At 40.0% G+C, this 24550-nt stretch overlaps 1 protein-coding gene across 4 annotated transcripts in view; it reads right to left on the bottom strand.

The window, feature by feature from the left end:
* Positions 1-24550, bottom strand: part of MCC (MCC regulator of Wnt signaling pathway) — a 216731-nt gene that overhangs the window by 20738 nt on the left and 171443 nt on the right. For 3 of the 4 annotated variants that reach the window (XM_087742443.1, XM_087742445.1, XM_009469214.2), the window contains 7 exons: positions 18017-18163; positions 17602-17691; positions 16768-16916; positions 14893-15033; positions 13592-13692; positions 10745-10928; positions 2629-2863 (listed from right to left, as the gene is read on the bottom strand). In XM_087742443.1, the coding sequence (XP_087598569.1) occupies positions 2629-2863; positions 10745-10928; positions 13592-13692; positions 14893-15033; positions 16768-16916; positions 17602-17691; positions 18017-18163 (1047 nt within the window). The remainder of the gene's footprint in view (positions 1-2628; positions 2864-10744; positions 10929-13591; positions 13693-14892; positions 15034-16767; positions 16917-17601; positions 17692-18016; positions 18164-24550) is intronic. The other variant, XM_087742444.1, reaches the window with a different exon arrangement.

Raw genomic sequence — 24550 nt, 5'->3', positions numbered from 1 at the left:
AACTGACCTCAAAGCAAGACCACTGAATGATGACAAACCGCAGAGGAGAATGTATTCGGGAACATGGTTAATTATTGTTTGAAGCAAAGAATTGGATTTTACAAAAGTACTGGTGGACCACTACATCTTACGCTCTGGATCAGTAAAAAAAATAAACAGGGCAACAAAGAAACCACCTCCAAACCATCTTTTAGGGATCATTTTCATCACTAATAAAGAACTAATGGTGTAAAGGCATTTTCAGAACATTATCAGGATAACACATAGATGCAAGAAGCAAAATGACTGATGTGGCAATCAGTTTTTACTGAGAGTCATAAATGAAAGGTGCCAAAAGATGCAGCAGAGATTCTAACACAGATACAAGTTTCAGGAAGATAGCAGCAGGTCATAAGACACAGCAATGCAGGAAATCCTCGAGTAGCTCAATCAAGCAGTATCATCCTTGCTAGAAATATGGAAAGGAACAAATTAAGAGCTGCTACATGATGAAGTCCTCTGCAGTACACATGAGTCCATCTGCTTCAAGTTAAATAAAATACCATAGGGAAATTTAAATTCTCTGGTTGTCTCAGAAGAAGACAGATGCATACGCTATTCTGTATGATGTACATCTTCCAAATAATAGATACAAACAATACACTCAGAAAGTCAAGACATTCATGAGTCCTGCCCTTAGGTTCCGCTATGTTATGGCTTTCTGAACATATGAGCAAGGTGTAATGCAGACCTGAGCAACAACCATGGATGCTCATAAGGTAGCACATTCTTTTGGGACCAAAGCACGCAGAGTATAGCTGTGCCTTTTGTAATGCTTTATGTATAGAAGAAAGGCAGGAGTTTTCAATTTCTGCAGCAGGAGATCACTTACCAGCAAACCGATCCCAAGGTTTGACAAACTTGAGTTTTCACCATATCCCTTTCAGAACCCTAGGGATTTCCTGCCGTTGTGAATTCCAGCAAAGTACAACAAATTATAATGAATAACTATACTGCCAGTTTCTCTGTACCAGAAGGTGACTTAAGTTGACTTCAGCCACCTATGTAAAATGTGTGTCTATTCCAGCATGCATTGCACACAAACCAACCAAGAGATTTCTTCTTCTTCTAGGGGCAATTCCTGCAGTGAAAACCCAATGTGCTAGGTCCAGCCCAAACTTATGAGTGGACACCATATGTCAAAAACAAGTTAGATGATTGTTCAGTGAACAAACGGACTACCAGCACTCAAAACTGTGCCAGAAATTATGATATGCAACTGTTGGTGTTCCTGCCAGGTCAGGGAATGCAAGGGGACGAATCACAAGGGATAGCTCTGCAGTTTGCCTTTACTGATCAGTTTAAAGAGAGAGGTAAGAATGGTGTACAAGAGATTTCAGGGAAGATCTGGATGCAAAAGAGGAGAAGAAAGTGTGATATCTGAAATATACATCTAATTATCTACTAATGTCTTCCAGTACATCTTGTATGCTTTAGTTATGGGGAATATATTGCTGTTGGCCACAATATATTGATACAACTAACATGACTTTAAATCTTCAGACTGGTAGCAGGCAATCTTTTTTTCTGAACTGCGAATATGTAATGCATTATTGCAAAATCATATTTGTCACGGAAAGGCAGCACCACTAAGAACGTAATTATCATTACTAAGCTACCAGTTAGCCAACAGTAGCACATCTGAACCAAAATCTATAGCTTTAGAAGGTTACGAAACTATTAGGATTTGCTGTCCCATGTGATACCATCATCTGACATATCTGCCATTAGTTGACTAAAATAGGACTTGCTAACATGCAGAAATTAAACTTATTTAAACTGAACCAAAATGAGACAATTTCTAAATTCAGGCAAGTGCTTGTATTGCCTTTAATATATTCCTATGTTTTAGTTCACCTCTCTCAAAGTCAATACAGAGGCCAGACTTAAAATGATATAAGCTCTATACCTGGTCAATAAAGGTCAGTTTTTCTAGATCACATCTTTAGAACCGGTCGTATGAACCAGGCCTGAGGGACCATAATTTTCTCTGAAAACCTCTGTTACTGCACATCAGTACACACCACACTATTTGCCTGGGCTCTGAACCGAGTTACAGATTGCAACACAGTGCCTAGAACAGCTCTGGACTTGTGACCGACCGCTGGAAAGCATTAGGGATGATAGCTTCTGACAGACCATTCCTCCTCCCACGGCAATATTAAAAGGAGGTGAATTTGTTCTGCTTCAGTTCACAAATATTCAAGATGCACATTTGCAAGCTTGTAAGTAAAGTAATGAACTGTCTCTTGGGAAGTGCTGTATCATGCTTTTGGTCACCCTCAAGCAACTCAGCTGCCGTATCTTTTAGAGAGAGCATCTGGTTTGTCAAGGAGAGCATTCCAAGTTTAGATCCACGGATGAAGTTCTCGCCTAATTCAAAACACACATAGCTCATCACTGTTAATGCACTGCCTTCTGTCACTTTCTGACTACTGGATTTTCAGCCCTTATTATTTGTTTCAACAAAGTTACCCTTTATTACCCAGTGATCACTATCAAAGCCTCCCATGTGTGTGACTGAGCATGTTTTTTAGCAGAGGGGTGTTGTCAGCAGTGCAGTTAGCCTGTTGGATACAAATAAAATACCTTCATTGCCATAAGTTCCTGCATCAAGACCGCATTTTCCAGGTCTAGCCTCTGGCTGTCTCCACGAGGTTTAACGTCATAACTAAGGGGATCAATGTGGATGCTTTCCAGCTCCAGCATTGTCAGTTTTACTGCTGCCCTGTCATTTTTCAACTGCTGGATGTAATCCTTCAGCCGCTGCTCATCCTCCTTTGTAAATTCCGTATCACAACTGCTTGCAGTTGAGCTGGTAGTACTGGAAAGAGAAAGAACGGTATTAAAAACACATCTCGGAGAAAAATCTATATTTTTACATCAAACACTCCCAATACTTCATCAACGCATCTGAGTCTTACTTAAAAGTTCATAGAAAGGACACACGTAGTGTGGACTGGACGTTGCAATGCTCAGGAAGATGCAGAGGGGTGTGACAAATTCAGAAAAGAAATTAATTCTCTAAGCTGCATGAGAAAATTGAATCATGTGACAACTTCTCAGCAAAGCCAGCTATCTAGTGACATGTAACTGAATTACATTTTCTGGAACGGTGTCTTCTGAAACAAGAAACTTTTTCTTAATTTAAAAAAAAAAAAAAAAAAGCTACTTAAGATGTCTTAGGAATACCCTAGCAGGGCAAGCTTCTCTCTGTTGCTCAGCCACTGAGTCTTCATCTTCTTTGGGAAGAAGCATCTGCTAAGAAAAAAGAATCAGCCCAAACCTCATTTATGTCTGCTGATGGCAATACCAGTTATCATCTCAGCTATTTTTAATGGATACTTGTAGGAATCAACCTGAGCAAAATTCCACTGGCAGATGCCAGGAGGTAGCATCTTTCAATTCATGTTAAGGTGTATTCCTCAGTACACTGACATTCCTTCAGGGCTGGAAGGGTTTAAAACCAACCCATAAATTAGCAGGATTTTTAATAAAAAGTCATCATCAGACTTGGTGGAACTTCCTATCTACAGGCACCAAATGACTGTCCGTTAGTCTGCCCCACAAATGTTTACACAGAGATCACAGAAAGGGAGAAACGAATGTCTTAGAGCAAGGGTGGTTTAGTGCTGCCTACCCACCTACACGCATGCCAGCGCTGCAGGGGGCTGGGACTGACACAGCCATAGCATTCCAGGGCTGAATATAGTTGCAATAACACTAAAAGGAAAATAAAATGCCGTGTTGTTTCTATAACCTCACTCAAAGCTGCCTGCTGTCTCCTGAGGTCCTGTAATCAGCTGCCGGGTGAGGGATAAGTCATCCATTAACTGTGCTTGTCTGGAATGCTAGATGATCTCAGTTATCAGCAGGGGAATAAATCACTTTCTGTATCAAATTGCACTGCTGTTCAACATTTTTGTAGGAAGAAAAAAAGCCCCACCCGCTACATGCTGTGAGAGTCAGGATGATGTCCTAAAATATATTATGCATGTGAAAAAGGGGAAGCCTATCAAGATATACTTGATTTTTCTCTTTTCTTTTGGTTCTACTTCAGCTAAAGCTACATTGATTTTTAAGTGCCTGAAATAATTGCCAATCTTCCCACAAATTCCAAGCACAGCCTTGGAGGAGATAGAGAATTGGCAGGTCTACAAAGATTTCTCAAAATCCTTCCCTCTCATGAAATATCACATTACAGTTCTTTACTACAGTTCTCTGTCAATTTCCCATTATTCCTTCCTTTTCTTAGGGATAATAAGTGCCATATTTACCACAAGGGTAAACTGGTCTTTGCTTTTGTTTTCATCCATTTCCATCTGCAGTGAAGCTAAAAACACGCAGTACCTACACTGCACAGAAACCCTTTCAGGTTGAAACAAATTTTTGTTCATACTTAGTTCTTCATTAGAGAATCTCAAAACACTTAACAAATCTTGCTTTACTGAGTCTAAAGATACCTCTCTGCAGTAGATATTGATATAAAAATCATGGGGATAGACAATGTGAGAAACTTAATTCTGTACTGAAGTCATGTTGCAAGTTTCCTCAGCACCCAAAGACAGTAATTGCACAGCTTTTCTGGATTAAATGTAAAACAGCTGTTGTTGGAGGAAGGACAGCTTTTAAAGCCTACACAGGCTTCAAATCCTGGGACACAAAGCGCTCATCTCAGTTTTCGCTTGCAAAGGAAAGAAAACCTAGCTCTCCTGCTGGGAATGAAACCTGAACAAAAATGCTGAAAGTCTGTTGTTATGTTGTGTTGGACCTCGTACTCACTGGATATTCACAGATTTTGGCCCTTAAAGATCCACAGCTATGCATGTATATTTTAGGGGAGAGCCGTCCAAACTGAGGAAGGCAGTCTGGGCTGTTGCCAGTGATACTCAGGCTGCTTTTACTTCAGTCTTGGCTGCCTGCCTGCCTGCCTGCCTGTCTGCAGCTGAGTTGGCTCCTCTGGTGAATTGCTAGCAAGCTGCTCTTCTTCTTTTTTTTTTTTTTTTTTTTTTTTTTTTTTTTAAAGAAGGTAAGGGGAGCTTAGCAAGGAAGCTGTCTCAGACAGCACAAAAAGGGATGAGAACCTTTCCTCTTGCCCCACATTTAGCAGCAAGGCCCTAGCCAGAAGACTGGAAGCAGTATGGGTTGCAGAAAGCTGGGGTACAAAGCCCACTTTGGACTGTTGTAAAAATTAGGTTGCATGATGAGGGACAGAAACAACGCTGCAGTGTTTCTGACCTCCCACAGCACAGCTCTGCCAGGGTGTGTTCCCCCAAAAGCCCCACCATACAGCTCTCCACAGCCATAATACTAGTCCATTGCTGCTCTGTTTAAGGGCCCACAGCTGGTGAGCATATGATCCTGAATTTCAGATATTGCTCTCCCTTCTAACAGCAATCAGGACAAAGGAAAACAGACCGACAGAATGCATATGTAGAATAATGCATCCATCCAAAAACCACACAAAACTGTTGCAAAAGAGGTGCAGTTTCTCATTTCTCAAGTGCGTAGGTAAGGATAGAGAAAGGATCACAATTTCATCACACCTGGCGGGAATACAACATCAATCTGCTCATTCTAACTGCTGTTGTATTCAGAAGAAGCAAAGAGAAATGTTCTTCCCACTCGCTTCATCCCTCAAGTCTTTTAGAATGATGTCATGCCTGGATGATGTCATATTAATTTTCATATACAGCCTGTGGAAAATATGCAGGTTGGTATAGTGTAACATGCAGTTTTACTTGCTGGCATGCATATGTGTGTTCGCATGCACATGTGCGTGTATAAAATGCAGTGGATGGATATAAATGAGGCTTCCAACAGTGCCTTTGTGTGAGTAACTTCAGTACACAACAAAATTTTGTCCATAAAACCCTGTATAAGATTCAGTTCATCTGTTAAAAATCAAGTCAATAAATAATTCTGCAATTCAGCAATGGTGCAGATAATACAAAAGCTGATAGAACTAAAATAATGTTGTCAGAACTGCATCCACAAAACTTGCTTACATGTTTGCACACAACCTTACACTTTAAAGAATGCATTTGATACATAGTACACATGGGCCAACCATCTTCTAGGCGTACGCTGTGGCTTGAGATCTGAAACAGCACAATGCCAAAAGAAGGCATCTTCCTGAGAAACTGAAAAATACTCCAACCATCCAAAAGACAATTTGGCTAAAATCAGAACTTTTGGTGAAACCGCCCTGCTTCCTTCTGAGACTAGTTCAGTCCAGCAATGAAGTGTTACATAGATAACAGTAAGATATCTGCTGGGATATTTCTAAATAACTTATTTTCACAGTTCAGCCAAGATAATCTTGTCTGTCAGCTACTTACCTGAAATCTGAGGTGATTCTGATGAGAGATATAGTCCTACATTTGGCTGAGTTCAGATGTTTTGTGACACTGCATAATACTGAAAAGAATTCCCTGTGCATATAGGATACCAGATCCTTCCCCCCATGAATCCTGATGTTAAGCTGGGCTTACTAGCACTGCAGGTAATAAAATCCACTGTTCTCAGTGTTACAACTGGAGTCCTCTTTTGTTTCCTTCTTTTTAAGGTGCAATGTATGGTCTATAGTTAACTTCTGTCCATTAAAATAATTATGACTTCCAACTACACTGCAGACCTATTTCTATTTTCAAAAAACGAATCGGCAACATTATTGTGCTGCTGCCAGCCAAATGAGTTGAGATGCTTGCTATTATTTTTATTCACTTCACCAATAACAATTTCTGTGATGCCCTTTCATTGCATTTCATTTATTTTCATTTCAGTTGCTCCCTTTTACAGTCTTTAACCACTTGTCACTAGTGGCTCACCAAGCATTTATTCTCAGGAATGTGTTCAGTGATTTGACATTCAGAATCTCATTTGAAATGCCAAAGCTAAAGATGGGTCAACAATTCCATTATAAGTCCCTATTCTACAGGATTTCAAACAGCAGGGAGAATTACTCATTTGTCACAAGTCTCAGCAAAGGAGAGTTTTCATCATCCCGCTACCTCCTTACTCAGTTGGTTTCAAAGGGAAAAGGCAGCAATACATATCTGCAACTAAAAGCCTGCAACACTAAAACAGCTATGGCAAAAGATCAGTCTTGCAGATTCGGAGTATGTTTGAACCACATAATACAAAAATGTTTTCATTTCAGTGCAGTGGTCCCCAAATGGTGGTTCACACACCACTCACTAGTGATGTGGGCTTGTTCTGCTCCCCAGTTTTATAGACTGCCAAGTTCTTTAAGACTAATAAAAAACATTAAGCCTGCAGAAACAGCTAGAAATCTGCAGTCTGCTTTCCTATCTCTGCTTGGATTGCTGTTGTAATGGAAAAGGAAAGGAAATGGAAACCATCAACATCAAAGAATCATAGAGGGCTGGAGGGCTGCGGCAATGGGACGTCTGTCTAGAGCAGCAGGGAGCAAAGTGACAAGGGAGCACACATGAATGGGCTGAGAGAGCTGGCAACATAGGCAGGATAACTCCAAAAAGCAGGAGTAGTGTCCTGGAGAGAAACAAAAAGGATCCAGAATGACAGGGAGAGTTATAGACAAAATCTTCAATTTTTTAAACCCGCGATAGAGCATTTACTTATATAAATATAGAAAAGTGTGTGCCTTTTGAACCAACATTGATTTTCCATCTATGGGCTGGCATAGTGTCATGTGTCTGTAAGGTGAAGAGGGGATGCCTCTATTTTGAAACAGCGTCCACAGGAAGGAATAATCTGAAAACACCTCTACCACACATCACTTGAACACAACAGAAGGAAAGAAGAGAAGATTTGTATTTCATGGAGAAGCTAAAGTTTCAGAAATATTTTCACTGATTTGTATGTTTAGGAAGACAAATTACACTGGGTGTGGAGGGAGGGGAGACGGATGACAAAGTGTAAGTGATGATCAGATCGGGATGCCCATATGACAAGTTCCTGACTTGCTGTGTGCCCTTTGGGTGAGTGAGAGAAGCTTTTCTTTCTCATGTTCTGTATATGTCAAAGCAGATAATAATAGTCACCTTATTCCGTACAATATCTTGCTCCACACCAGGAAAAATTATCCTACTATGATAATGACTCAAGCTAAAACACCTCTCTTGCACACAGAAGCATTTACATTTGCATTTTTACATTTCATGACACAGTTTATACTGATGAAATTTGAAATCCTATGCCATTTTAATCATGCTGTGCTGAAATTTTATGTACTCAGCCAACACGTTACATGCACACATACACACATTGCCAGCTGACCACCAAAAGTTCATGGTAAACAATGAGCGTGAGGGATGACTTTCCTCCCTAAACACACACACCTCCCTCGCTTATCCTCCCCCTCAAAAAAACAAAAATGGTGTTCAACAAAGCAAGGACTGCAGAGACTATACTGCTACCAAACACTTTCAGTGAAAGGCTAGGAGAACAAACACTAAAACAGGAACACCACTCCCCCCCACCCCCCAAGTTCCCCCCTGTCAATACTGGAAACTATCTAAACTGTTTTCAAGAAAAAAAAATTATGCCCTGACTACATACCAGATATCTCACAAAGAAGAAAAATACTGAGGCAGTTACGAACACCTGAAAATGACCATTTCAGATAATAGAATGGAAAACAAGCTCAGCCTAGGTAGAGGTGTTGCTTCCTGTGGCCAGTTACAACATATTCACATGCAGGTGTAGATATGGCATAAGTGCATGCAGACTGAGGCAAGTCAAGTACCTGAAATAGCTTTGTATAATTTCCTTCCAAGGCCAGTAAATGCTTTTGGTACAATGAGGGATCAATGTGTTACCAGTGCAGGTGCTGGCACATTAATTTCTGAATAAAGATACAGCTTTCTTGGACTGGAAGTGCATCATAAAACTTGTGTGAATAAAAAATTAAAATTTACCTCACATTTGGACCCTGTTCCCTCAGGTTACCTTTTTGCTCACTTTTTAGCTATTCCATGCTAGTCACATGGCAGGAAATAAGATCTCCTCTGGAGGAGGCATCAGCAAGAAGAGGAAATGATATAGTACTAAAATAAACTTCTAAAAGTGTCAAAAAATGACAGCATTTGAATAAAGAACTGGCTCAAAAACTGAATTAAAATGAAGTTTTAGAGTGAATCTGAGAAACCAAAATAACTTTTAAAAAGAAAAATGTTCATCTATATTTATCCAGGATGCTTGCCAAATCGGTAACCATACACAAGCACACATATTCACTGCACGGAGTACAATTACACTGCAGGCAGGCAACGACTCAAAATGAAGTTGCTAGCAGATGTATTTGAATTGGAACACTTCTGCAATAATAGCTCATTTAAGTTTCATTATTTTATAGGTCTTCAGAAAAACCATAATATCCAGCCTTTCATGGAAGAATCCACTCTGTCATGATGTTCATTTGCCACTCCATGTGTGAAAGAATAGCACGGGGAGGAAGAATTTGAAGGGGAGCAAAGGGGAATGAGAAGGGAAAGGAAATGGTTTAAAACAAAATGGCTGGATTTGCAACATTTAGAAAATAATTCTCGAGCACTCCAAAACGCCGATGGAAGCATAGTTCTGATCTCTGGTTCTCCATACATCTGTGCTGTCTGCATACAATAGATATGAATAAGAAGTACATGATTTGAGTTCCAATAAAACAGCAAGAAAATCACTGATGTAAAACAAATGTAATGGTTTTGCCCTTTACGAGGAAGATCAAGGTTCAGAGCCACCCATTTGCAACAAATTTATACAAAACCCTTCTTGGCTGGAGCTGCTCAAAGTCTAAAGACAATTAGACCACTGAGGCATGGTGACTTATAAATCAAAGCAAAGAAGCCAGTGGACTGAGGTAAGGCAGGTAGTTCACAGAATCATAGAATGGTTTGGGTCAGAAGCGACCTTAAGGATCATCTAGTTCCAACCCCCCTGCCATGTGCAGGGATACCTTCCACTAGATCAGGTTGCTCAAAGCCCCATCCAACCTGGGCTTGAACACTAATAGGGATGGGGCATCCACAACTTCTCTGGGCAACCTGTTCCAGTGCCTCACCACCCTCATAGTGAAGACTTTCTTCCTTATATCTGATCTAAATCTATCCTCTTTCAGTTTAAAGACATTACAGCCCTTGTCCTGTCACTATGTGACTTTGTAAAAAGTCCCTCTCCAGCTTTCTTCTAGGCCCCCTTCAGGTACTGGAAGGCTGCTATAAGGTCTCCCCGGAGCCTTCTCTTCTCCAGGCTGAACAACCCCAACTCTCTCAGCCTGTCTTCATAGGAGAGGTGCTCCAGCCCTCTGATCATCTTCGTGGCCCTCCTACGGACTCGCTCCAACAGGTCCATGTCCTTCTTATGTTGGGGGTCCCAGAGCTGAACGCAGCACTCCAGGTGGGGTCTCATGAGAGTGGAGTAGAGGGGGAGAATCACCCCCCTCAGCCTGCTGGCCACGCTTCTTCTGATGCAGCCCAGGATACGGTTGGCTTTCTGGGCTGCAAGCACACATTGCTGGGTCATGCTGAGCTTCTCATCAACCAACACCCCCAGGTCCTTCTCAGGGCTGCTCTCAATTCATTCTCTGTCCAGCCTGTATTTCTGCTTGGGACTGCCCCGACCCATGTGCAGGACCTTTGCACTTAATCAGCAATTACAATACAACATAACTTTTGGTCTGAAATCAAACACTTGGTGATTAGGAGAGCAGATGAGTTGCAGTTACCTTGTGTGGCTGTTGGATGACAAACTTTCCCAGGGCTGCACGCTACAGCCAGTGATTGCATAGGCTCCCCCGCAGCTCCCATCTAGTTTCATCAGCAAGGCTTTTGCTGCATTCTCAGCTGTCTTCCTGCAGTCATGAGCTCTCTTAAGCATCTGGGTGATGTTTTCATCACCTGTCTGGTCCCCTAGTTTTCAAGCAAACAATCTGTTTCAGAGCTTTGAGGAGGGTGATGGAAATTAAGGCAAGAGAGTAGAGAGGCTTCTACGCGCTCTCAGTTTATACCAAGACTATGACAATAGATTACCAATCTGTGATGTAAAAGCAGCTTCACTTCTGTGCGAGCATCAGTGGTAACTGGGCTACCGGCCTGAATGCATCTCCCTCCCGGCCACAAGCTCCAGTTACTTGTTGCTCTGGGTACGTCTTAAGTGATGTTGTTATCTTAGCTAGCTCGTCTGTTTGTTAGGCTGTGCACTGTGCATTAGGATTAGGTTGGGGTGCTCAAATTAGTAGAATAATTGATAGTATTGTTTAGGTTGGAAAAGACCTTTAAGATCATCAAATCCAACCATTAATAATACACTGGAAAATCCTCAGACTAAATTACAACTCTTATTCCAATCAGTCCAGTGCTGCTTCACAGTGCGGTCATTTGCAGTCCTTTTTCTCACAAGCACCTTTATCTCAAGCCTAATGGTTTGCCAGAACACCTTCTTACAGGTTACCTTTCCAGCTGGAAGAATTGCCTTTCTGCTTAGAAGCAGCCGTTCAGAGTTTACAGTCATGCATACTAAACCAAAAGAAAACTAGCACTGGTGTTCATTAATTTGCTATAATTTCTAGTGGTTGTGCAGCATCTATGCAGCTGGTAAGCCATCCCTTCAGCAGAGGCAGAACAGAAACCACTGCTGTCACTATTCTTATAGTCCTAACTCCAGCTGGAGTCAAGTCATTAAAGTAAGACACATCAGTGGCTACACTGAAAGTCTGAACAAAGCTACAACATATTCATACTTCACCAAATACAATGCAAAGATGTCAGAGAGTACAAAAAAAAAAGTTTGCTCTATGTCAGATTTTAATTTCATTCTTATTCGAGACAAAGACCAATTACCCATACTTCACACTTGCTAAGTGAAGTGCATGCACTAGAAATAACATTAATGCGGAAGAAAGGAAGGGAGAATGGTCTGTAAGGATCAGCTGGATATGCTCAGCTCTAAGTGATGCAGAAGCAACTCCCATGGATTTTCCACGCACAGATGTTGATATAAAACTTGACTGATCTTCAAATCTGCTATTTTATCTAGGTGTTTTAATCAAATTTCATGGTGAAGTAAAGGTACATAAACCAAACACAACTTCCTCCAAGCTGTGTTATGTAATTGGAAATTAGCACTATTTCTATCACAGGGCTGTAACTGATAATACCATAATTAAGAGCTGTAGACAGACACCTATAAAAACTAAACTACATTCTCTTTCATAAAATGCATGTGACATGAAACCCTACTCAAACCCAAAGTATTTCTCCCTTCTAAGATTTCTTTCTGCCACCTATGTGAACAGAAAATCCAAAAGTAAATTTACTTTTGCCCATCACTGATCTCTGCCAGCAGTGAAAGCTCCCTAGCACATTGTGGAAAGAAATGACCAGAGTCTGGAAGAAAGGTGGATGAACATCTCATACATCCGTTTTAACATTTAGTGTACAGCACACACTGCACAGGCCAAGACAGGTACACAAGGGCCTGCTTCTAGCACTGGGAGAGATACAAAATAAGGGGCATGGTTAGCAGCACAGCGACTGTGGGCTGAGTGCAGCTAGTCATCTGAAACAAGAGGCTGACCATGTCAGTCCTCTGGCTCTAAAGCCAGATCATCACTGTCTCTAAAACCTTCCCGTTTACATTTCAGTGATTCCTGAGAAGCTAGTGCTAGAATACTCTCTCAACCAGGCAGTTACTCCGCCTCAGTGCAGTATGAAGAGCTATTCTTCTCTCTCTGAAGGTTTCCCTTCTTTCTACTTGAGGATTACTATGGCTACCTTCTCTTATCAGTAAAAGGAATGGGACTATAAAACCCAGATTAACGTTCATTGTGTAAACACCTCTATCAGAAAAGTGAAGCCAGCCACAATGCCAAGCTTCAAACATACTTCCGAATTGTACCTGTGATAGTCCCTCATTCCATTACTTAGCAAGCAGCATATTAAAAACCAACAACACCTAGCCACAAGATTAACTATCCACAAAAGAAAAAAAGCCCAGGACATATAGGCTAATATCCCCGACAACACAATAAAACATAAGATAGAATGTTTTAAAATTTCAGAGCAAAGGTAAAATGTGGGGTGAAAAACTAGAGCCGTTTTCTTGGTAACTACTCAATGCTACCTTTATATTGTCCTAATCCTAGTTTTTCATAGACTATACTCAACATCTAGGGGGGGGTCAATGTTGCTGGTTCAAACAAAATCTGTACTTGCAGTTACCACAGCTGTGTGGCCCTAAGCCACGTATGCTCATGCATACTGTTTAACAATTCCACTCTGTACAGTTGCATGCCTGTAGCAACCTCACCGCTGCCAGAATAGGCATCCCCTTGTGATAGTATACGTAGGTTAATTTAAATTGCTGGCAAATTTTATGATTTAATTCTAGTCTCTCTTTTTCTTTTCCCCTACTTTTTGGGTGTGGAAAATGATTTAATTAGTTAAAAACAAGAAAAGACCAGAAAGCATTCTTAAGTGATGGGTCATGAGATGATTCACCATTACAACTAACTCTAATGCTAACTGACATGCAAAAAAAAATATTTAAATAAAGTGATTCATTGACATCTTACCAACAGAACCAACACCTGCAGCTCTGAATTGCCCAAGAATGAGACTCTGCTCACTTTCTGCCAATGCCAACAGCAGCTCATATGCTTCTATGCACTGTTCACTGAAAGAGAAAACAAACCACAGAAAACAAAAATCACACAAAATATATCTGCAATTTAGGGAGGAAGAATACCTGCAACAGGAACAAAAAGAAAAGAAGTAGCTGATGAACTGCATGGTTCCCTACTACTTGTCTAGCAGCGGGGATATTAAATGAGATAACACACACAGATTCTATCACAAGCATTCAACAGTCTCTCACTCCTTATGATGGTCTGAGGTTGGCCTCAATCAATGTAACAAGTTAAAACAGAAGAGAATGACCTGATGTGAAGTGAGCTCCAGAAGCATGTTTGAAACAGTCAACGATATGAATGGTGGTCAACAGATCCCTTTGAGAAACTGTTTTCAGGCCTTCTTACTATACAAAATACGGTATTCTGTACTCTACTATACAACTATACTATGCAAAGTATAGTAAGAAAAAAAGAAAAGACGTTGCGCTGTACTGGCTGTAATGTTTTCCTCCTTAAAACACAACAGCTTCTAAATACAGTTGTGAGTCACTCATTCCTGTTGCATTCTAATGTTTTTGAAAATATATACATGAATATACCTATTTGCTATTTACATTTCCTTGTAATTTGCTCAAGGCTGACAGTAACAGAATACATTCTTTAAAAGGCACACAATTTGTCTTAAGACCAGAACTGCCTGTTCTAAATTAGTTGCAGTTGAAGGAGTTAAACGACACCATCTTTTTACATACAGTTTATAACAAATTTAGATACTTGTAACCAAATACCAAGCAATTAATCCACAATTCCAACTGATGTAATATAAAGTCACTCTGGATTATGTGGAGTACAATACTACTCTTCGGTCTACTGGTCGTGTGAAAGGTGCCAGCCTAACACAGAACCTGTGTCTTAAGACTGGATACAGCAGAGACAGTTTGAGCCTACACACAACCCTGAATTTGAATGTTAATTCAGTATTTAAAAATGAAAAGATAAATCTGTATATTTCTATTAGATTGAGCTCACTACTCCTGGTGAACTAGGGTTGAAACATCCTTTTATCAGTAACTTCAGTTCTGTAGTTTGTCAAGTAGTTTAACTAAAGGGGCATTTTTTCAGGAAGGAAACAAAAAAACCCAGTATTACTATGGTACACCAACAACTTCACTCTCAAAGACTTTTATCAGGTCTCCCCCGCTCCCTCTTTTTCTGGCTGAGACACCCTCTGCGTAGGTACATACCTGTACTGCAATGCAAGCCTGAGGGCTGTGGCATTGGACTCGTACTTCCCAACAAGCATGCTCATCCTCTCCGCATTGCTCTTGCACTCTTCGAGTGTTATTGTCAGCAAGTCATTCTGGGATTTCAAGTGCTCAATACGGCTGTGGAAAAGGAAGTAATTTGCAACCTTCAAACTTAGCTTGCAGACACTGTCTAGAACAATCATAATTTAAACAACAAATACCCTTTGGTCTACACAAGGTTTTTAATGAAGACAGCAAAATCTATCCATTCTGTGTCCCACATCAAGAGCCAAGAGGATAGTCATTTCTCTTAGGACAGTCTCTTCTCCTTCCCATAACCCTGTGCAACAGCAGCAAGCAGAAAGCTGTACCCTTATTTTGTAGCCACAAGACTGCGTAGGACAGCTTCATATCAACCTTTTCCTTATTTTTTCTGCCTCCATTCCTCACCTCCTGCTGCCACATTTCCTTCTTGTTTTAAGTGGCATGTTCATTAGTGCTATGTGTGGGTGTGTGTAGGGATCATGGAACTGCATAAATGCCCCCTTTCTTTGAAACATCCAGAAAAACGGTTTCACTTGAAGTAATATTTTGTTTGTGATTAGAGAGGTAACTTCCAAAATACAAAGTTTCAATGAGGCAATGAAATCTCCGAAAGATCTGGCAATAGCCAAACAGCAGCTCATATCAGAACTTAATTGTAATATTCTTCTCAATGAGGTTAACTCTGAATCTGAAAGCGAGGCTTTAGAATACCAGTACTGTTTATTCTCACTGCTGATAACTGCACTACACATCAATGTACTACACCTAATCATGAGAGTTGGACATACACTGAAAACAGACAGGCAAATGATTTCAAGATTTGAACAACTAGCTAATGAAGAAATCAGTGCCATCCAGAACTCTAAAATCACTGGCTTCTTAACAAACACAAGAAGGAGAAGGGCTAGTATACCATTTATTCAGCAATCAGAATAAAGGCCTGACTTTCCTAGCTGCTAGAACTCTCAGATGCTTCATCTCCTCTATCTTCTTTGACACCTCCTATAAGGATACATGTTGTCAAATCATAATTGTGCAGTGCACAGAAAAAAAAAAAAGAAAAAAAAAAAAAGAAAAAAAGAAAAAAGAAAAACAAAGAATCACATTTTGCAGCACTACAAAAACATGAGCTACAAATAAAAGAGATATTGTACTGATCAGACTGAATTTGAGATAGCCACAGGGAAGAGAGAACTTGGAAGGAAACATGCTGAGACACAATTTTCACATTCCTGAGTCACAGTTTTGATTTTATGTGCCAAAGAGGACATGAAGCATTGGTTTTAATAGAGCTTATTGAATGATAATACCAGCAGTATTTTAACTGCAACCAGAAAGCTGCAATCTTTCTTCTGCAGACAGAAGTCTGTTTACTGCTATATATCCCACACCACCATACATCAGTAGATTCATTGATACAGTTAATGCTGTAGTTCTGTTTCTTCAGGACAAAACAAAACAAGCTAATTCCAGAATGATGGAGAGTAAGTTGTGGGAATCCTTATTTCTAGCAGTGATGTGTCTTACGAAAAAAGATGCCATGTCTACTTGGTCAGCCATAGAGAAGGACACTCTGCAGTGCAAATTGTCACAGATGAAGGTGCCATGCTGATCTAATAATGCATGACCAAACTGTCATACTAATGGAAAGAATCCTTAGCATATGATTCAATCTCCTCTTCATCATCTACATTCCACGTTTAGCTGCAGCTGCCACAGTTGAGCTGGGACTGAAGTAAGAAATGTTCAAAAAGGATAAAAAAGTAGTAACTTTAACAAAGCTAATAGCAAACAACAAATTTCAGCATTTCTAACTTTTCACCTTACCTATTTAATCTCTCTGTCTCCACTTCAAACTCTCGGATTTTACTTTCAGAAATAGCAGATCCATGTGAATAGAGAGTCTGGAAGATTTCCTGGATGTTTGAGCAGTCTTGGAGGGAATGTGCCAAATGTTCAGCCACAGTACTAGACACCTGCACAGGGCAGTTAACAGATCATTGTGAATAGATAACCACTGGATTCCTCCCACAGGCAGTCTGCATGGAGAGCTGCATTTCCTTGCATACGCTCACTTCAAGGCATTCATTATTCAGCTTTTACTATGAATTTTACATTGAATAGAACATTTACAAGTTTCCACTTCAAGAAGCTATTTTGATTTAAAATTCTACTAACCAAAGCACAAAGCCCACTATGTCATCATACATTTAAAAAGCCTAATATGCAAGTTATTTACTTTCTTGAAAGCTTAGCAAAAGGTCAGAGGTAAGTTCTTCAGTGAAACAAATATTAACACACAGTAACAACAGTGTTGTGGGTTTACATTGGCAATACAAAGCAGAAGCCAGTTCTCTCTTGACTGGAAGTTGTGAAATGCAACTGAACAGTCTTTTCTTGCAGACTAGTATTCTGGAGGAATTGACTCCAAAACCATCCTCTTGAAGTCACCCAGAAAATTATTCTAGCCATCAGTTATGAGAAAATTAGATCCTAATACTGGGTGAAATATTCTCTGTTGAAATATTTTTCTTAAAATAACTTCTAAAGTATTTTGAAGTAAGCTCATGTATTAATTTAGTAAGGAAACAACGCTGCTTTTAATGGAACACAGGTTATCTTCAGAAGGTATCATGCATGCACATAATTATTAGTCCTTACCCCTATGCTGCTGATTTCTGATCCTAAGACAGGTCTATCAGATGATGAAGACTCTGATCTTGTCTTTGACAACTTCACTCTTTCAGCAATCTGTAAGTCAGAATGCTGCACAGGTTACACAGGAGCCCACACTCCATAGAGATTACACAAAATGCATTTGTTCACTAGCTAAACTTGCAAACCTGAAGTCAACTACTGTAAAATTGACACCTGTCTTGTAACTGAGAGAGTTACAACCATTAGCACTTAATTCCTTTCTGCAGCTCAAGTTCATGGGCCTGCTTAGGACCCCAAAAAACTCTCTGGGGATTCTAGATATCTCCCAGTTAATCACATGCTTGCACAGCAGCTGTGCAAAACGAAGCCTGCTTCTCCCAGACAATGAGAAGTGTTACTGCAAGATACAATAGCTCACCTTGGCTATGGGAATGTCATTGCTACTGCTGCTTGTGCTCAGCTCTCCCGTGCTGGGGTTAATGGGTCGATTGGCAGAAGTGAGACGACTTGGGCTGGATGGGCCTGTTGCCTGCACGCTTTGCAAACGTGTTTGCAGTTCCCGAACCTACAATAAAACATAACATTCTGTTTTTTCCATTTTTGTGGCTTAAATAGTTTGGAGATTTTCTCATTGTCTAGCCAACCCTAATTGCTTCTGGCTTGAGCACAGAAGTTGTATTTTGTCCTGTGGTGGCTGTGAAGTTTTCACGTGGGGAGGAAATGAATGGAGGTTGTTTTAAAATACCATTGTTGTCAGTTTTTTAAACTATTTGCAATATGGAAATATGCCAATGTAATACTGTAGAGTAATTACCCAAAGTTTTAGCTTGTTTTATATAACGCCTTCAGTGCAGTTGTACTATATGTACAGAAATTATTCTCTCTGTGGTGAAGCTAATGCTCCAGCCTAAGATTACGATGCCTAAACAAATCAAATGAGTATCCTGCTGTTAATGGAAAGCTCCAGTGTTGAAAAAACTCTTGACATAGATATATCACAGGATGACTTTGTCATATTTAAAGGTCAAAGAAATTCAAACGTTAATCATGCTTACAGTTAAGTAAAGCTACCCTTTATTACTCACTATAGTGAGTAATGTACAGACAGGAAAATACCAGCAAAGTATCGAACCAAGAGTTCTCTGTAAAGAGAAGATCTCTGTAAACATACACTGCAAACACTCCACAGTCCTCATAACACATCAGATACCTGTAGCACTGATGTCAAAAGATTTTCAGTACTAAAGGGTAAAAAAAAAAAAAAAAAAAAAAAAGTCTGCAGGAGCCAAACTATAGCTAAGCTAAAGATTATAGTTTTTACCTTGGAAAAATTCTTAACAGACAAAGAATAAATGGTCTGGTTAACACAACAATTATGCCACAAGGTAAAGTGACAGAGCTCACTTTTCCCACAGAATCTCAAACAAGGAGTGTGAGATGAGAGAAGGGGGAGGAAACCACCTGAAGAGGAAATTTCCCTGAATATAGAGTGTTTACTTTAATACGCAAGTTTCTATGCTGATTTTGTTGGAACAGTCCATCTGCAAAACAGAACTGGTGAAATTTTACCAAAAGTCCAGTAAAATAAACGTTCAGTCCATTTGATATCCCCCTGTAGCATGAAATGCAACTCTGATTCCTATTTGCTAAAACAAGGTGGAATTTTATACTAAATACATTTACACAAAGAACTGATTAAGCAAGCCAAAACCCCTTAGTCAAAAAATTTCAAAATTAAAGTTGCATTAAAACTTAGGCTTGCTTCAGCTATAGGCTCACCAAGTGCATGGTCAGTGCTTTAGCAGTCTCTGCATGAAGAAGGAGCAGTCAGCATGTTCTCTGCACAACATATACAGATGCCTTCAACCTACTGCAGTGAGGAAAGAGTTCAAGCTGGAACTCTCTCCAGTCACCAAAGCAGTATTTTATGCCTTCTGCGATCCCCTACAGTCTGCTTATACTTCCCTGAGGAGCACCCCTGCCTCTCCCTCTGTCGTACGCAAACTGAAGGTCAGGTTGCCTGAGGACTTACTGTCAAAAGAGCAGAATTTTTAGGTATGTGCACATTACAAAAAAGAGGAAAAAAAACATGTGTATTACATAGCAGAGCAGAAGAATTGCATGTTACTAATAAAAAGCTGTAGGTGGCAACAATAAGAGCACATAAAGGCTAACTGCACTCATAACTTCCCTGTTCAGTCGTGGAGGAGCGCTACACCTTAAACAAAATGAATTCAAATGACTCCATTGGTGTCTCTGTTAAAAAAAACATGAAGTACACAAAACCTCAAATCAAATTCCCAATGTTTAAAGTAACTTGCTGAAAAATGGATATGGGTGCTTGCCCCAGAATTATACATCTTAACTGTAATTACTTCATGAAGTTAACTGAGCAGAGTGTATAAAGTGCACATTCATAGCATGTATCTTGTACATATTTCCAGCTGAGGCCTCCTTTGTCCATACAGACATATATAATTTCAACATGGGTACAGCTGCACTAATGCAAACCTTAAGGACAGAAGTGCTCTACTGATGCAAACCAATCATTTCAGCCTGCTGATACGCATAAAACTGAAATAAACCATGTATGCATGTTTCTGCTTGCAGATGTGGAATGCCAGTGGAGATAGGATTTGTACCATGGCATTAACACTGGAAAAAAAAAAGCAACTCCAAAACTTCATTAAATCAAAATCACATTTATTACTATTTCTTTTAACCCAGGCTGTTCCAAACTAAATTCCCCAAGTGCTTAAGTTACAACATTGTTTAAAAGCAAACAAACAGGAAAACCACCAAGGATGTATTCTTCATAAAATCAAATCCCTGCCTCAACGTCTGACTTAAAAATTGCTAAATTGCTAAAACATTCACCTATGCCCAGAAGCTAGTCCTGGAAGATTTCAGTCCAAAAGCAAGTAACATTCCAAATTTAAGGGCAACCAGGAAACAGAGTGTTAAAGTTGCTTAAAATGCTAATCATTTATTGACTCCAAAGTTTAAAACCACCTTATGTAAGGACAATATTATATAAAACTTTAATGCAGATAGGTTTCCTTTAGTCTATGTTTTATTACCGAGCAGTGACTATTGGCCACGATTACAAAGCCCATTATTCTTAAGGATCTGAAAAACAACATTAGCAACAGAAAGAAAAACGAACAGAGCTAAGACTGTAGCCAGGCAAAGCTTTGCTCATGAAAGCATTTATAAAAGAAAACTCAGAGCACAGCACAGTTATCAACCTATGCAAGTCACTGCTTTAATGCTGTATCATAGAAGCAACCACACCTTAAAGAAACTGTCTGCTTATTCATGCTTCTTGATGTATTTACTGATTCAGGCCTTCATTTGAGAAATTACATGCTGAATTAATTGCTATAAATAACTGCACTAACTTTAGCAACACTGAGTACTGGATGGTAAGTCTGAGCAGGATAACAGGGCAAGTTTGTCTGACCTGTAAAATCACCAATCTCACAATTCACACATTCACCAAGCCAGAATCTCATGACTGGGTTGCCCACCCACCAGACTGCCCAGAGACAGCTTAGGTAACTATTTCTGGTCACCAAAAGCTCCACCATAAATAGAGCAGTATGCACCATCTCCCCAGAAAGTACTTCTTACTAGTAGTAATTCTACAAGAATTCTACTTCTTACTACTTACTAATAGTAATTCTACAGGAAAAATAGAATCACAGAATAAAAATAAAGGAAGACCAAAGAACAGGGATCAAGAAAAAAAGGGTTCAGAAGAGCACGTTTCTTCCCTGGATTGGTGAATGCATGAGTTATGAAAAGACTAATTTAAAAAGTATGATTAAAAATTGTCTGGCCATCCCTGCTCAATAATTCTACAAGTCTTCAGTGTTGTTAGGAATGTCATATAAATTATTCTGAAGGTTACATTTATTAGTAGAATGAAGGTAATTGCAGTACTGCACATGAGACACAATAAACACTTGGAAATGGGAGAGAGAGGAAGGGAAGATCTTACAGAAAATGGATGACAAAATTGACAAAATCTGATGGGTGAAGACAAGTAAAGAACTCAAACCAAAAAAATTCCACTGAAAGACAGGAAAGTGTGGATTTGTGAGCTGGGGAGGAATAACAAGGAGGGATGTAAAAAAAGATTTCTTCAGCCCTTGCATCACACTAGTTTAAAGACAGAAACACTCAGAAGGATATAAAAATTGCCATAAAGTCCTAAAACTCTAAACTGAGATGGAAAGTGGCTGACAGGCAGATCTAATTATATGATCAGAAAAAAAAAAGAGGTAGCAAGAACAGAGGAAAAAAGGAGAAATCGAGGGAAACATCTGTGAAATCCACAATTAAAAAAAGGGAAGAGCAAAGATCTTCTAAACAGCTGGAGGAAGTCCAAAGGATTACAGAAGTAAAGAAGCACTGGAACCCTGGAAAGAGTGGGACCAAGGGCATTAAGTGAGACACAAGGCAACAGAGCCATTAGACTTCAGAGCAATGGATAGCCTAGATACCAAGGTAAGTCAGGTGCAAACAGACATTCCCAAGTTATTAATATAAACTTAAATAACTGGAAGTTTTATTTATTAATATTTGGTGTTTAGAAATATGAACCAATTGTTTAGCTGCATTTCTCATTTTTTCCTTTGAATGTTGAGAATTGGAGTAGGAAATAGGGAAAAACAAAGCATAATTTCTCATGAGTACCGTAAGAACTAAATAAAAAGACACCAAGAGCAGAAGAGAAAAGGGGCTAACACACTATAAGTAATGTTGGATTTATGAAAGACTTCTTAAGTGATGAACAGGCATCATGGATGTGTTTGCAGAAATGCACAGTGGGTTATAGAAAATACTTTGGTGGAATATGCTCATTATCTATAATTATGCATCTAAACAACATGTTTTTACCCTTCGCATTTTACACATGCATACTCACAACTACATGATTTGCTAACACATTCTAAAGAAAAAGACACAGCTACAAACTGCCTCTTTTTGCCACGTATTTCTACATTCAAAGGACACCGGCTGCTTTTATTCCTAAACCAGTTTCAAATAAGGGGCATGCCTGTGATTCTTCTCCTTCTACCATACTTGTGACCTGTTTCATCATGCAGTATCTTTGAACTCTTCAAGTAATAACATTTTTTCCCCAGCATTTTAATACTGCTTCAATTTTTTTCCCCTGTTATACAGAAGTGCAACGAACCACAGGAAATGAATATACCTCTCCCACTTTCTAATTTATTAGAAATAAACCTGTGGAGGGGAAGATGGAAAATGAAATACCAGTGTGACAATTCAAGCTGCTCTGAGCGGTGAGGGCCCTTCCCAGCCTAAAGCACCCCTAACCTTTCAAGTCAGGCCTAGTGGTGATTATTTTCAGCCAGATAATTTTCAGTTCTTCTTAAATCGTGAGCACTGGAGCTAACAAGGTCTGATTTCCTACAGGCTGTCTGTTGTGGTTGACCGAGTATGGTAAAGAAGTCTTTCCTGGTATTTATAAGGGCCACCTCCTCAACAAATTCTCTGGGGCTGAAAGAGGTTAGGCCTGCACTCATCAGTTCAAAGGAGGCGTTACAGAATCTCTCTCCTCTGCAAAGACGTCTACTTTCAAGAAATATGTAAGAACTTAACTGTCACTAGGAGCACTACTCCTCTGGCAGATCTGAAAATCAATCTGCAGTTTGAATAACTATTTTGAGGAGCAGAGAAAGGGAGCAACACATAGACACAACAAGCTACAGGAGAAGGTACGCTACTAGGGTTTATACATACAGCTTTTTTAAGTAGCAGGAGAGGCTACAGTGCACTGGGTGATACAAATATTTTATCAAGCAAGCACTCCTCCACTTTTGAGACCTTTCAGAAAAAAGTCCCTCATGCAGGGCTCCATGCAGAAACATTTGGGTGCTGCACCCCTATAAAGGATGCAAAGCAACGGAAACCAAGGACATGGCAGGACGTGACATGGGAGGTGAAGGGTGGATTCCCTAAAAGCTCTGAGCACAACTGAGGTGTTCTGATCCAGGCTAGCACACAGCAGAAACAAACACAAGTGAGGGCAGTAAGCCTATCTCAGGCTTTTTCTCGTTTAATTTCAGGTTAATCATACAGCATTTGCATACAACCTTGGAAACAGAAGCAAAGCTCTAGTTCGTTAACAGCTAAGCGGAGATACTGCTGCATAAGCAAGTACCATGCAACTGAAGGAGGCAGAGAATGGGAATAGCTTTTGGCTGCTACCTCAGGTTTCTGGTGCACACCGAGAGACAAGGAGACAGAACAGTTCAAGGATCACTTTAAGCTCTGCAAGCTGACAGTAATCTCTAAAGGCCCATAACATACCAGTGTTCTCCAGCAATCTGGAACAATACCTTCCGATCCCAACACGAATGACACCAAACAAAGGACAGTCAAGCAGCTCGTGCCAGCTTTGTGTCATCGGAGAACAGTGTGGGCTCAAGAACGCCGGCGAGGCCAAGGATCTGACTCCCGCTGTGGTTTGGGTAGGTTTCAACTCCTCGCAAGAACAAGGTATTTTGGGAGAGCCCTCATGCTAAAATGAAGTTTCTTGGAGTGGGGGCAATCTGGGCAGCTGGAGGGACTGATCATGCATTAAAATGGTACTTTTCTACTCCTCTGAAGATTATGTTTTCATGAAGGTCTTAAGTCAAAGACAGCTAAAATATTAAGTCTGGTTTTGTTCTGGTCAGTTTGGTGAATTCCACTGAGTTTGAAGCAGATACAGAATAATTCTCACAACGAAAAGCATTTGATTAACTCAACAAGTTGACATATGGCTTATGCAGAGAACAGACTTAACAGACTTCCAGAGCTGGAACCGCCTTTTCACTTTAGACTTAGCTCCTCAGAACAGCCTCAGGGAAGCCCAAACACTGCCCACACCACTGCTTCTTATTGCCAATGGGCTGCTTGGGACTGTGCTGAGGCA

This window comes from Nipponia nippon, unplaced genomic scaffold (assembly GCF_047370975.1).
Source record: "Nipponia nippon isolate SJK-2023a ecotype South Korea unplaced genomic scaffold, ASM4737097v1 scaffold_8, whole genome shotgun sequence".
Taxonomy (NCBI): domain Eukaryota; kingdom Metazoa; phylum Chordata; class Aves; order Pelecaniformes; family Threskiornithidae; genus Nipponia; species Nipponia nippon.
The sequence above is the reverse complement of the archived record's forward strand: the minus strand, read 5'-3'. Positions and strand labels throughout refer to the sequence as shown.